Source organism: Cydia amplana, chromosome 24, assembly GCF_948474715.1.
Source record: "Cydia amplana chromosome 24, ilCydAmpl1.1, whole genome shotgun sequence".
NCBI lineage: Eukaryota > Metazoa > Arthropoda > Insecta > Lepidoptera > Tortricidae > Cydia > Cydia amplana.
Window position 1 is genome coordinate 9,402,952 of NC_086092.1, and position 14,818 is coordinate 9,417,769.

At 38.8% G+C, this 14,818-nt stretch overlaps 1 protein-coding gene across 1 annotated transcript in view; it reads left to right on the forward strand.

Moving 5' to 3' along the window:
* Positions 1-4,604, forward strand: part of LOC134659098 (neogenin) — a 170,640-nt gene extending 166,036 nt beyond the window's left edge. Inside the window, exons 28-33 of the mRNA XM_063514704.1 lie at positions 825-934; positions 1,671-1,824; positions 2,913-3,051; positions 3,414-3,592; positions 3,853-3,930; positions 4,426-4,604. Of these exons, the coding sequence (XP_063370774.1) occupies positions 825-934; positions 1,671-1,824; positions 2,913-3,051; positions 3,414-3,592; positions 3,853-3,930; positions 4,426-4,568 (803 nt within the window). The 3' untranslated portion in view covers positions 4,569-4,604. The remainder of the gene's footprint in view (positions 1-824; positions 935-1,670; positions 1,825-2,912; positions 3,052-3,413; positions 3,593-3,852; positions 3,931-4,425) is intronic.
* The last annotated feature ends 10,214 nt before the right edge of the window (positions 4,605-14,818 follow it).

The window sequence follows — 14,818 nt, forward strand, 5'->3', positions numbered from 1 at the left end:
ACATGAAATTATGACGATCACTCGGTCAATAAGATATAATAAAAAAAAAAATAAGATTGACGGAAAAAGATAGTTACAAATAGTGACCGAGACGCAAAACGAATGTAACGAACTTAGAATTAGACTGAAAATGAATGAGACTAATCACGAATGTGACTAATAACGAATGCATGAAAAAAATGAGACGAATAAGTGAATGAGACAAAAATCGAAAGGGAATAAGAAAGAATGAGTCCTAGGAAGACCGTGACGAAAAACGAAAAAGACTTGTTAAGAAAGAGACAGGTTACATAATTGTACTTAAGACGATAGGGACATATAGCGATCGAGACGAATAAAGAATGAGTGATGAACACAGAATGAGAAGGACATAAGAAATGAACGAAAAACGAATGGGACGAATTACGCTGATACCTGTTCATCAACTGCGGATAATACATTTTGTACAACCAATAATTCAATGAAAATCAACTGTTTTATTACTACTTTAAGGTTTATAATGGTTTGGTCTTGTTGTCAGGTTGTCACCTAACTGTGGATTGCTAATGTCAAATTTTGACACAGAATTGTTCATCGTGCTTCGAATGACCCCGTTTCCTCCTACGTCAGGGTACCATCATCCGATGTCCAGACCCCCCCCCTCCCAATTTGAAATGACGTAATTTATGAATAGCCCCTAAGGCCCCAGATATATTTCCATCAATAGAAGAAAGCGACAAATTAAAAAAATGTAGGCGCGTAAAGATATCGTCCTATAGAAAATTTGATTTCCCGCCTTTTTATACTGACAAAGTTGTTTGACCTGTAATATGTAATATTTGTATGTGCAGCGATGACGGGCATGGGCGTGGGCGTGGGCGTGGGCGCGGGCTGCGCGGCCAGCTGCGAGCGCCGCGCGCTGCGCCCGCCGCTCGGCCTGCCGCATCCCGAGCAGGTGAGCCGCTGCACCACACCAATGCAGAAAGGTCGTGAGGTTAACATATCTAGTGGTCCAAACCTTGACGTCCAAAAATTTTTTTTAGATTCCTCACGCCGTGGGCTATCAGAATATACCCCATGTATGTTAGCCGATTTTTCGTAGTTTTCGAGTTATGATTTTTTTAACTTTTAACTTTTGTTATGAAATTCCGGGTTTCCCATACAGAGTGGCTAAAAAATAACTGCATTCCCGTTGCCAGGGAGGTGTTGGGATTATACTGAGCAACTTTTACTATGGGACCAACCCCGAAATCGCGAAAAAGAAATTTGGCTGTTTCATACATTTTGGCTGGTCCATTTTTCTATGGAAGGGTAAATTTTTTTTTTCGCGATTTTGGGGTTGGTCCTATAGTAAAAGTTGCTCAGTATAATCCCAAACCTTCCTACCCTGTATATACGGCTTGTTACATTTGGCAGACGATTATGAATGACGCTATTAAATATAGGTATTCTAGTTTGTTCCAAAAGCTAAAAGGATTGGTGAATCCGATCACTAATTAACTAGATAATTTTAATAAACCGGAAAATTTCGTCAGTAATTTTGAGCGATACAGGGCAGAACTAGATTTTTAATTATATCTTGTGATAATCCTTACAATATTTTGAAGTCGCTTCTATAATAAGTAAGTGTGTAAGTAGTAACATACGAGCGAGTACATCGCTTGATCCACATTGACCCATCCCATCGTCAGCAGGAGTGTTTCCAGAGCACGCCGCTGCTAGCGGGCGTGGCGCCGCTGTCGCCGCAGTCGTCGCTGGCGTCGCTGCACGCGCACGGGCACCCCGCGCATGCGCACAACACGCTGCCGCACACGCACTCGCTCGCGCACCCGCCGCCCGCGCCCTGTAAGTATTACTGCCACCAGGGTTATCTTAGGCCCAAAATACACTTGTAAGTTTTACTTACTTATGTAGGGACACAGCTATACCAGGGGGGTGTCACTCCGCAGTTTAGGTACATTTGGCCGGCGCGCCCATCGGACAGGCGTATGGCAGTGGGCTGCCGCTCGGCTCGCACGATAGTCGTGTCACGTGGCGCTCGCGCAAAATTGAAAATACACAATGGCTTCGAAACTTACTTCCGTGAGAATCAGACATACTATCTCCGGATAAAAAATGTATGTTTACATAATCAAAGCTTGTAATTCCTACATATTTATCTTAAAAATAATAAATCGGTGGGTATAAAGTCTATTTTTTTATTCGGTAAACTAAAATGACATTTCATAGTATGAACATCATGTGTCATTTCATACTATGAAATGTCATTTTAGTCTACCGAATAAAAAAAATAGACTTTAGGTATAAAAACTTGTCAAGTGATAACCCCGTGCCGACACTCACAGCTCGGTCATAAAACTGCGGCGCGCAAAGGAGATTCACGGTTCGTGCGCGGTTATAAGTTTCAATTTTGCTTGCAGGCAGCGATATAGGTGTAATTTTATACCTAAATCTGACTTTTGTGAAGGAGTGAATTTTCTGTACGGTAGTACTATTAGTTATTCTGTGGCTATACTACACAATGAGAGATCAATATTGTTATCTCATACTAACAAATAGCTTTGTCCCTACTTACTTAAGTAAAACATACAAGTGTATCTTGGGCCTTATATCTTGTCTCCGAAAAAACTCTTGAGCTGCGCTCAACACAATGTACAAGACTTCAAATCTTATCTTGACACAAACTTAGGACAAATACATTTTTACAAAAGTCTTAAAATTGAGAAAAAATATGCATAAAACGAACTTTTCTGTAAGGTAGGCAGAATATAGGTAACAGCAGAATTGAGTCGCTTAACTTCAAACTCAGGTAAATCCATCTGTCAGATTATGCTATTTTGGTATCAAGAAAAGGTTTGCCGAGAGAGTCGATTGGATTTACCCGAGTTTGAAGCTAAGCGACACAATTTAAATATATGTTTGTTAATCCACAGGCGGCGGCGGCACGTGTCCGCTAGGCGCCGCTTGCGCACCCGTCGGCGGCACCACGCCGGCCGGCTCCGACATCTACGCGTGCGCGGCGCGCGAGAGGGGGCACTATGTCGCTTACGAACCGCTAGGACATTACACGCAGTAAGTAGCGCCATCTGTATTTTAGAACTAGCAGTTCTGTGCACATAGTAGGTGCATATAGCGCCATCTGTGATTTTGAGTGTTAAATAAATTGAACAGCTCGAAGCGCCATCTATACTTTAGTACGAAAAATGCTGCACGCATAATAGCCATGATAGGTGAATATAGAATCATTTGAAGTTTCGAAGGAACTACACCTCGGACGTATATTCGTACGCATATACACCTATGTTATAGAATGAGAAGAATAGTATGTGAATCCGAAAAACGAAAATCACATTACTTTGGCCGTTTATACGGGAATTAACTATTTAAAGTTTTTAGTAGGAAAGGACAATTTTCAATTTAACTTTTCTGTGCAGTCGCGACTCAATGAGTAGCGAAGCCGGCGGCCTCAGTGGTGCCGGCGCCAGCGGGGCGGGGGGCTCTCTCGGCAGCGCGGGGGCGGGCGGCGCGGGGGGGAGCCTGCAGCGCCGCGCGTGCGCCGGCCCGCTGCACAGCTTCGCCGACTCGCCGCACTCCACGCCGAGCCATGGCCCGGGTAACAGAACAATAACCTATCTTAGAACGTACTATACTCTCAGCGACTGAAGTTAATAAGAGTGTCTAAATCATTTTAAACATCTCGTCAACTAGCTAATTCTGCCTCGCAGACTTGGCAACCTATATATACGTCTAGCTACAGGCAGGGTACGAACCAATGAATAAACTAACTTCTCGATTAAGGATCCCCTTCCTGTGTAGTTTGAATCAAACAAATTGATTAACCTCCAGACCCTTTAATACTGGTCCCCCTAGCAGGTAGCGTGAGAGAGACGTCGCCGTACAAGAAGAGCAACAGTTCGTCGCCCGGACACATCCCCAATCGACTGCAGCTGGGTAAGCGGGATCATATTAATACATTATTTTTATTGACCCTTTAACCGCCAAAAACATGAACTGACGCACGCGGCTTCTGCCCAGTATCATCCTTCGTGCATTCCGATAAGGTTTACGATGTCGCGTCTCTAACGATAGACGTTTAGAAGTAGTTGTTCTACTTCTATATATAATAGCTGGGTGACCTATTTGGTATGGAATGATAATCACTTTAAGAATTATTAACTCCGTATATTAAAACAATCAAGTTGATCGTACAAAGGTTCGAGCGGGACTGGCGTCCCGAGTTCCTTAAAGCTATACCTAAGCTTTTGGCTAGTCAGCTCATATCGCGGTGCACGCGCACTTGAATATGAGCTGACCTAGCTAAACTGTTCCTATAGACGATAGGCGTGGCGTTATTATAAAAATACAAATAATATTTTTTGTAAGTATAAAAATAAAGCTATGTTAAAATTCCCAGTAAACCGCACATAAACGTTTTATTCCATACAGGTGGCAGCGTCGCACACTGCCCCGAAGAGTTGGAAGCGCTCACGCCGTCCCGCTCCACCGAGCGGCTGGCGAGAGAGATGCAGAACCTCGAGGGGCTCATGAAGGACCTGTCCGCCATCACGCAGCAGCAGTTCCACTGCTAGCGCTCCGCCACTCCTCCAACAGAAGGGGAGATACGCGTATAAGATTGGGATTTGTCTACGTATCAGCGTGATAAAGGCAGTGCCCGTCTCTTATCGCGTGTGAAAAAGTGACAATTTATCGCGTGGATAATACTATCTATAATTCGCCTGCAGGCCTAGCCAAAATGACAATCCGTCAATTGAAAGTAACAATGTATCAAGATATCAAATGCGATGAAAAGTGACGAGATCATCTCTTATTTGATATGGTGTCAACTGTTTTGCAAGGTGGAGTTTCGCACCATCTCAAACCATGCAGAACCTGGATAGAGTTACTGAAACGGAAAAAGACTATCCAGTTATTAAAGAGCATATGATAATCCTTAGCCTACATACTACGGTAGCTTACCATCGGACTTCGCCAACGACGTGGTATTTCGCACATGCTGTGCCATTTAAAACCATCAAGAACAAACTCGTTACTGGCTTAATAGTCACCCGGCGCTGAAAAAACAAATAGAGTAAGTTGTATGTGTAGCTGACGCGTCGCTAAATACGTGAAAGATCTTGAGAGTTAAGAAATGGCAGCTGTCCACTGTTGACCAGACTTGACGAGAATTTATTTTAGTGATAAGACCACAGACTTATTAAGTCTGTGGATATGACGGACCTCGAGAGAGATACATTTCTTGGCAGTGTTAAAACTATCAGAAAGCAAAGAATTAGACATTGTATGAACGTGAAAATACGTGAAATATATTCAGCATGTGCTTACCTAACTTAAATCTAAGAAAATTCGTGACAATCTTAAATACGATACGATATTGATTGTATACATTTCTAGTTTAGTCAATAGATGGCGTTAGTTCATGGAAGTCAGCGCCATCTATCGGCTAGATTGTAAAACTTTAGGCATATTGGCCTTAGGCATAAAGCTTTGGATTCCTCCGAAAACGGTGCCGTCATAGTCATATGACGGCCGTCATATAGCGGCCGCAAAAGACGTCCGTCTTTACGGTGACGACATGTGGAAAGTACCACGGCGTCATAACACACTGTCAGCCACCAAGGTCAAAGCAGCAAATTTGAAAAATGTAGGCGCGAAGGGATATCGTCCCATAGAAAATTTGAATTTCGCGCCTTTTCCTACTGACAAGATTTGCTTGATCATCTATAATTTACTTGGAGGATGAAATATCATCAGAAGAGGAAAATAATCGTAGTACGGAATCATTTATTCAAAATGGCGTCACCGCTATCTAATAAAACGTTCACGAAACTATCGACACCGTCATGACGGCCGTCATCTTACGTTACGTTGACAATCAACGTAACGTAACGCCGTCTAGGAAACCGCGCCATCTTGTTTACATAGACAACGTTCTAGTGACGTCATTCAACGCTATATAGCGGCCGTCATATTACGGCACCGTTTTCGGAGGAATCCAAAGCTTAATCGTGAAATGTTTCACTATCCTTGTACTTATGCCTTAAATAGGTCCACGGCGATTTCTCGCACTGTCTCAAGCCTAACTTTGTGCTCAATATCAAGGGAAGACTGTCGAATGCTACAATCTAGCGAATTATACTTGTAGACAATTTTATACCTTTTTACTCGGTTAGAGTCACGTAGGTTTTTCACTATTAGATCATCGATTCTCTGAGGCCTAAATGTGAAAAATATAATGAGTGATGAGTTCTTTATTAATTCATATTTTATTAGATTTGAAAATGAAGCTAACGCAATTTGAATCATTTTATATTGTTCACAACACATGAAAAAGAAAGCAAATTTATAATTTCATGCCGTTAAAATGAAATTGAAATTAATTTTGCTGACGCATTATAACTACTATACTATTAAGGACAAACTTAAGATCTCAAATTAAACATTGTACGAGTAGGTAGGTCTTGTATTACAAATATGTATGATGAAAATACTTTGTTAATTTAATTCGCTCAGTACAAAGCCGTCAAAAACGTTTTAGTTTCGTCTGCTAATTGAATTACCTGTATTATTAGCCTAAAATGTTGCTAGATATCATTATTTCGGGCCTTTACCTGCATTCAGAGGTATTTCCACGATTCGACAAAGTACGTAATGTCTAGCATATATTTTGAGACTGTAGGTATCTTTGTAACCTTGAACTAGTGCTGTATTATACATTGTGATTATATGTACTGTATATAGATTAATAGGTTAGGTTTAGGTAAGCTTTCGTATACAGAAACAAATCGTATAAGCTGTACTTTTTTTGTAAGGTTTTATTGTCATTTAGAACCAAGTACTAAGAAGGAATCAATTTGTAGTGATTATAAATATGAGGTTTACTGTTTGCAGTATTTACTCACAAAATTTTACAGTAACTCAATGTTTTAAATGACATTAATGCCTTAATTAGTTCAATGGGGTATTTGTACAGTCAACAGCAATCACTTCAACAATCAAACAAATCCATTCAGTTTATTAATACGTAATTTTACACAATTTTATGGAATTGACAGTAAATCTGGCGATAAGGAATTTTTGAGCGTGTCAGAATCGTAGTTGACTGTATCTGTATTCTTGGACTCCACTAGAGATCTCTTTCAGGTTTTTCTGAGCACATTGCTGACATATTATGGAACAAAACAATGTGCTTAAAATACCTGAACCTTTGTAATATCACATTATAAATATTTATTTCTTAATACGGCTAGTTGTAGAAGGATTTCATAACGATTGTATGATAATGTACTGATACGTAGCTCGTGTATTATTACGAATTTATTTATTTACATTTTACAATATAGGTATCATATAAGATTATTTCATTTTTATGTCTGTATTTGTAAACTAGTCAGTACAAGAGCAAGCCGCATTTCTGCAGTTCGAGTAGCAACGCAATAATGTATAGCGAGCTGCAAAATTGAATGGTCACATTATGAATACAATTCGTTCAAACGCGGCTATGCACTTTTGCAGCTGCGTATATACGGACTTGAACTTTTTCGATATTTATTAGGAAACTTTTGCAATTTTTAAAACCTAAAAAAGTATCGTGCGCATGCATTGTTACTTCAAACAGCAGAAATATCGTTGACTATAATTCTATCCCTTTTACTGCAATATTGTTAGAAAGGGATGGACTGTCAGCGTTAAGTGGCATGCGTGCTAGTGGCCACAGGACAGCTTTGTCTATGCCTTTGGAAAAAAACCACTTCTACCTTAGCTTAGGCATAATGGACAATAAACGCGAGTTGTACCTGCGGAATTGTACATTTTGATGTTAAGTGTTGTTTTAATAAGTGTGTGTACCTATTGCCATAGGATAAATAAATAAATGGACAGAATAATGTTATTTAATATCGATATTTTGCTTTCAATATTCGATTCAATTACGATTAAAGGATGACATTTCTTTGTCAGTAAAAAGAGTTTATTTCTTATAAATAATTTTGAATTATTATAAAAACGTCTCAAGCTCCTCCTGTGGTTCCTAGCTACATATGTACAAATTATGATACGGTTTATAAAATATCGGTAATGCTGTTCGATACGTTTTCTAAGTATTTGGCTCGCGATTTGAACTTTTAACACCAATCGAATTTTTGTATTTGCACTCGTTTACATTTTGTACATATTTTATATTTATACGCGTGACAATATTCAAAGGAGGGGAATTTTTAGTCATTACTTCCTATAGAGCTACTTCCTATAAAGGTTGGAACTAATAAAAAAGTCACAAATCGATCTTCTAACGCTGCTCAGTAATCAGTGAAGTTTTTTCGGCCCGATAAAGTTTTTTCAAAGACATGTAACTTGTTCGCTCAATAAACAATTTAGGCGCTACGTATAAATATATGTTCCAAACGGAGTTGCTTAAAGTTTGAGAACCAAAATATGATGTCTGTACAAACTCGTCTACTTTGAATAATGTTGCGTTTTTGATGTAAGACATTGGCAGTAAGTGTTGCACTTTTTGTCGCAAAATTTTTAACTTTGACATCAGCGCCCTCTCTTTTTTGCGCTACGTACTAAATCGCATTAATGTTTGTCAATATTTCCTTATAGATACCTTTGACCTTTACTTTGTAATGTAACTTGGCTGTGGATATAACGTATCAATACTATCAATCCCTTTTTGTCCTAGGTAATGTGTGTTGGGATAACTCCGAATGTGGGGTAATTTAGAAAATGGCAAATATCTATTAAACTAAAAGCTCTTACAACTAAGCGTTGCAGTATTATAAGTGTTGCTAAAGTATGGAGTGCTTTTGGTTTTAATAGATATTTGTCATTTTTAAAATTACCTACCCCGCTTTCGAAATTACCCCAATGTGGGTGATGGTATGCGGGACGTGAAAATAAGATTTGACAAACATTGGTGTGATTTGTAATATACGCAGTATCCTTTGTAAATATACCTTGTTTGGTAAATTTATTGTAATTACTTTCTTATTTAATACTTTAGACAAGGAATTGCTGTAATAAAATAAAATAATAGAGTCTTCGTTGAAAGCGGCAACCTATAGTTCAATTAGACACAGAAATGATGTTAAAATGTTTTTGCAAAATTGTAAAATGAATTAAAGCGGCCTAAAATAGACTTAAAAATGTTTTTTTCTCCTCATTCTTAAACTTTTATAAGAAACGAGGTAAATTTTAAACACTATAACAGAGATTCGATAAAATAATCTATATTTTCCATGTTTTTGTGAGGAAGGTTGCCGCTTTTAGTAATCCATCGAATCTTCCGCGCTACTTCCAGAGAAAGTCTTAAACTCGAATGATTTACTGTAAATAATTGACGTCTGTTTCTGTCACCGACACTCCCAGTGGTGTTACAACAAAACAGGCCCTAAGCCCGTGTGAGTCTCCACAAAAGGAACCAAAGGAGAATTTAAACTGGCGCGAGTCATACTAACATTAAGCTTATTTTACCTACGGTTTCACACACTTATTGCTAGTCACGCGACTCACGCGACATGTTTCCGAGAGCCTAATAGGTCTCTATTTTCAAGCACTAACATCTGCAGTCATGAGCAGTGGTCACGACAGCCGCGCGCGGCATACCTAGATTGCGAGACTGACTAAAAAAAAAACATGTATTAAACCGTAGGTAATAAAATTAGCTTAATATCTAACATTGTATGTTAAATACACCACTATCATTCCACTGGATATTAACGAGTACGAACTTCGAACCACGATTTTTTTCAGAATTGCTTGCTATTGCTAACGGTGGTATTCCACCCGTCCAATATTATTGCGTCTCACTTTCTCATTAAGCAAAATTTGAGACCCTAAGCAAGGCAACAGTAGTCTTACTCTTGCAAATATTTCTGAATGAGACCAATTCTTTCGGCGATACACCGTGGCAGAGTCGGTGGACTGTAACAGACCAAAACTTGTAACTCCATATTAGTTCTTAAGAGAAACTATTAGACTGATTTCGTATGATTTATTGGCTTGAAATTGTATTTATTTTCTTATGTATTTAACTTCATTTATCGGATTGTAATTGGACTTCCACGAAATAAATCAACAAGATGCTTGATTGAAATTATTGTATCAATGTTAGTTGCCATTCTCGACAATAGATGGCGTGTTTAAACAAAAACCTCTCGTCGATAGGTGTGGGGAGACCCTTTATGTGTACGTACTTATACTCATTGTCAGTCGACATCAGTTTCTTCCTACCAACAGATGGGGTTCTTATAAAAACACGCGATCTATCGATCAAAATAGCAACTAACATTAGGAAAATCCAGTGATATAAATTGTTGGAAACACCATCCTCTGGACATATTAATATTTTGTATGTCTGTCTGTCCGTTACAATCTGTCGAGCGTTCGCTCCCACCTCGTTGAGACTGCTCCAAATTTCTAATTAATTTAATTAGTTAATGTAAGAGTTTAGTTGTAATTTCGCATTGGAGTGTACATTTTTCTGCCACTGCGTGCGCCATACTCTGTACAACAATAAACTTGTATTATTTATTGATTGTCATCGCTTTTATTTTATCCAAAACTAGGATGCCCCTATGAAACACGCGTACCTAGATGCATGATACACTGTTTATTGTACACTAGGTACAGCAAAGATTCACATGTCTTTATTCTGTCGAGTTAACTCTCTGTTGTTAAATTTGAAGCTAGTAGCTACCAAAGAGAATATAACCACTAGTAACTACAGTTTTGACAGCTAGGCAATAAACATACAATACAATAATACTCGTAACAGTATTACATAAATCATTTCAATTTTCGATTTGAACTTTTTTGTGTAACACTAAACCCGATGTTTTGTTATACATAATGTAAATACTTCCGTTAACGATAATAAATAAAACAAATTGGGTACGTAAAACAATAAGGCACTTTATTGTGATGAATATTTACAAAAAGCTATTCTTTGAACATTTAAAATAAGATCCTAAGAATACAAATAGGTACTAAATACTTAACTACTTAGTACATCCTTAATTCTTATAACGTACCTGAACTGTACAGTTATTTAACTGATTTTGCTTCAGTATGTTTTAGAAGACAAACATAACTAATCAATACCCACTTATAGGCACTTCATATTTATAAAATTAGCACCAAATCATCGAACATTTGAAATATTAATCATAAATCGTAATCTATCTATATCACAATTTCACAAAATTGTCATATCAAAGTAGATATCAAAACTTTTATATAAAATACAGGTACCGACCAAAATTAAAAAAATATAGGAACGTATAATAGGTAGGTACATTTTAGATGCAATTTTCATATATTTATATTTTGTACAAAAAAATCATTTTTGATACAAGCTTTTATCACTGATTCAGGCAACTATAGATAGTGTAATCCACGGTGAGTCGATGACGCGCACTTTTGTCAAATCTTACCTTTAACACAGAAGTGCCGAAAACCCGACTATCGGGTATTTTATGATTCCGTTCCCAGACCGGACGACCCAATAGTCGGGATCGTGATACTACAGCTAAAAGCTTGTAAACATGTAAAAAAAATAGAGACGTTATAACAAATTTAATAACGGTACGGAATTACGGATCTCTCAAAAAGACGCGTCTTCTCCATACAAAAGGTAATAAGCCTCCGCAAAGGTCATGTCCATGTCAAACTCTGATTGGTCGATCGAGTCGTGTTCCATCCGCCACGGTGTTTTCTCTCGCACTGCTTGCTTTGTTTCTCCCTTCCTCTTTAGCCGTTCTACTGACGTCGTGAAAGCTAAAGACGGCGTGAAAGGTAAAGTCGGCGTCTTTGTCGGCGGCGCCGTTGTGTTTTCGGTCGGCGCTGTTTTTGTGGACAGCGGTTTCAATATCACTTGGTCCCCTGATCGCTTTAGTGCGAATTGTAAAATATACGGTTTTATCGGTTCTTTCTTACGCGGTTTTTTCGTGGATTTTTTTACGTATGTTTTAGGAGATGGTTTTAAGGTAACTTCGGACGATGTTGGTGTATCTGGTATCGGCGCCGATTGTGTTAAAGATGCTCGAGTTGTAGATGATTCTGAATGTCTAGAGGGTCCTGAGGAAGAGTTTAACATTGGATTTAAAAGGGTTGATGTTTGTGGTATACGCGTGAATGGGTTAAACTTATTAACGTTCACTATTGATATTGGAGAGTAGTTATCGCTATATATTTTACAGGTTTGGTCCAAATCGGTTGAATTGCTTGCCGATGCATAAGGTTCCGGCGATGGTTTAGATTTGGGTGTTAACATTGTCGGCGAGATTGGTATCGGCGCGAAAGGTTCCGTCGCGGGTTCAGATTTAGGTGTGAAGGTGATCGGCTGGTCTTCCGGCGTGGGTTCCAGTTTGGGTGTTAACGTTTCCGGCGGGCATTGTACTGGTGTGAATGGTTCTAGTTCGGGAGTGAACGTCGGCAGGTTAGGTATCGGTACGAATGATTGCAGCGCGTTAGGTTTGGGTGTTAGTGTTGTCTGCGGTATCGGCACGGGCTTAAATATTTGTGCGAATGTGATCGGCGGGACCGGTAGGGTTAATTTCAGCGCGGGTTTACTTTTGGATGTTTGCATTGTAGGTGGGTCTATTATCGGCACGGGTTCAAGGTTGGGTGTGGTCATTGTCGGCGGGTTTGGTATCGGCCCTGCTGGTTTCGGCGTGGGTAACTTAACCGGCGGGATTGGTAGCAGCACCGTTGGTATCGGCGTGGATCCAGGTTTGGGTATCCTGATCGGCGGATTCGGTATCAGCACTGGTAGTTTCGGCGCGGGTCCATGTAAAGTTATCCAAACCCTTTTCGGTGGAACTGGTATCAACACTGAATGTTTTCGCGCTGGTAGTACGATAGCTGGTGCCGATTTGGGTGTTATCGTCGGCGGTTTTGGTATCGGCGTGACTGTTGTAAATCGGCACGTGTCAGACATGTTTTCAGACCGTATTTGTGTATTCTCTGTATCTTTGGTTGTCATATTGTTTGTTGAAACATCTTGTGATTCCGGGCCCGTGTATATATTATGTACATTCCTTGCTTGTTCATCTTTCTGCAAATTATTTTGACAATCTTGAAACAAATTCCTACCTTGAGATGGCAAGTAGGACTCGGAATGATTTATTAAACCATTTTGCCGGAGCTGCTGGTGGATTATAGAGTTCTGACAAGAAGTACTCGATAGGGCATCAGTTTTCTGTGTATTATTTAAAATAGTTGAGTGTGGTGAGCCAAGGTCTGGTTTGGTTGGTGACACAGATTGGTCGTTCTCGGTCGTAGTTAGGAGTCGCTCTGATCGGGAGGGACCACACTGAAAGAGTATAATCGCATAAATAAATTGTTGTTTTTTTCTTTTAATTTGATAAAAACAGATATTACCTATAGCTTAAGACATTTTTTTATTAATCATTTATTTTAGATGATTCATAGAATCATTAAAATTGGGCATGGTCTTGCGAGGAAGGCGGGAACTGTTAGGACACTTCTTAAAATGCAAAAAACTTACCTGTCGAATAACTCTTGGTGGTTCTGCCACTAGAGGAGCCACCTCCGCTGTCAATATACCACTATTGTCTTTCCGCACTTCCTCTATATCCGGTAGTTTCACCTTTCTCCTCTTTCTACCCTTTCTGTCGACCCTTGTTAGAGACACCTCGCAAGCCTTGCGTTTGTTCAAAAATGCTTTGCTCTTCTCGGAGGTCAATTTGGTGGGAGGTCTTGTTTTTTGAGGATTTTGACTCGGTGGTGACTTGTTAATGGATTTTAGGTTAAGTCTTTCCAATGAGACTACTGGACGCTTCAACAGTTTGAGATCTATTAATAAATAAAGATACATAAAAAATTCAAATTAGAAAATATTGAATTTTTTTGCATTTGTTAGGCTTTTCTATTTAAAGTTGTACTTTTCTGCTAGAATTGGAAGTTTTCATATTACTTACCTATTATTTCTTTTTCCATTTGTATCGAGAATAATAATATCCCCAATATTTTGGTCAATTTGGTTACTTTTTTAAAATAATAACCTTCTACTCCGAAAATGACCGTCGGAAAATGGACAGCAGAAAAAAAACATATTTTGGGGACAGTTTTCTCGTATATAAGATCAAAAGAGCTCGTGTCTGAGCGGAAATAATATAAAAATTCAAAAATCTAAAATGCAAGGGCTACAGCTTTAAATATAAATGCCCACAAAAAACTAAAAAATCTTGCCAATTTTACTTACCTAAGTCGGTAATCGTCAAATATTTCGCTAGCACTCGCTGATAGTAGTATGCATTATAGTCGACATCATTCCCAACACTTACAGCGTCACTATCATCACTGTCACTGTCGTCATTCCTAAAAATATCTGCATTATTATGAACATTGTCTTTTTGAACGTCTCTTTCACTCCAAACATTTGATATTACTATATTCGTCGAGTTTTCTTCAGAGTCATCTATATGTTTGCTGTTATTGTCATTAGCCTGAGTTGTAGTTGAAGAATCCTCTTCATTTTGTTCAAATGGCATTTCGTTGTCACAGTCTATATCCCTTTTAATTATGCATTCTGTAAGTATTTTGTATTTAGATTGTCCTGCTATTTTATGACGATTTTTAACATTTCCTCTGTTTTCTTCATTTCTAACAATATCTGCATTTTGATCAGCATCGCCCATTTGCACATCAAATATAGTTTTAACATCCTCGTCGCTTTCATAGACAACTATTGCCTCAACATTATTCAAGTCTATATCTTTCATTGCTTCTACAACATCTGATTTGGGGCTTGGAGTGTCATCGTCTATTTCAATTATCTCTGGTTCTACTTTTATAT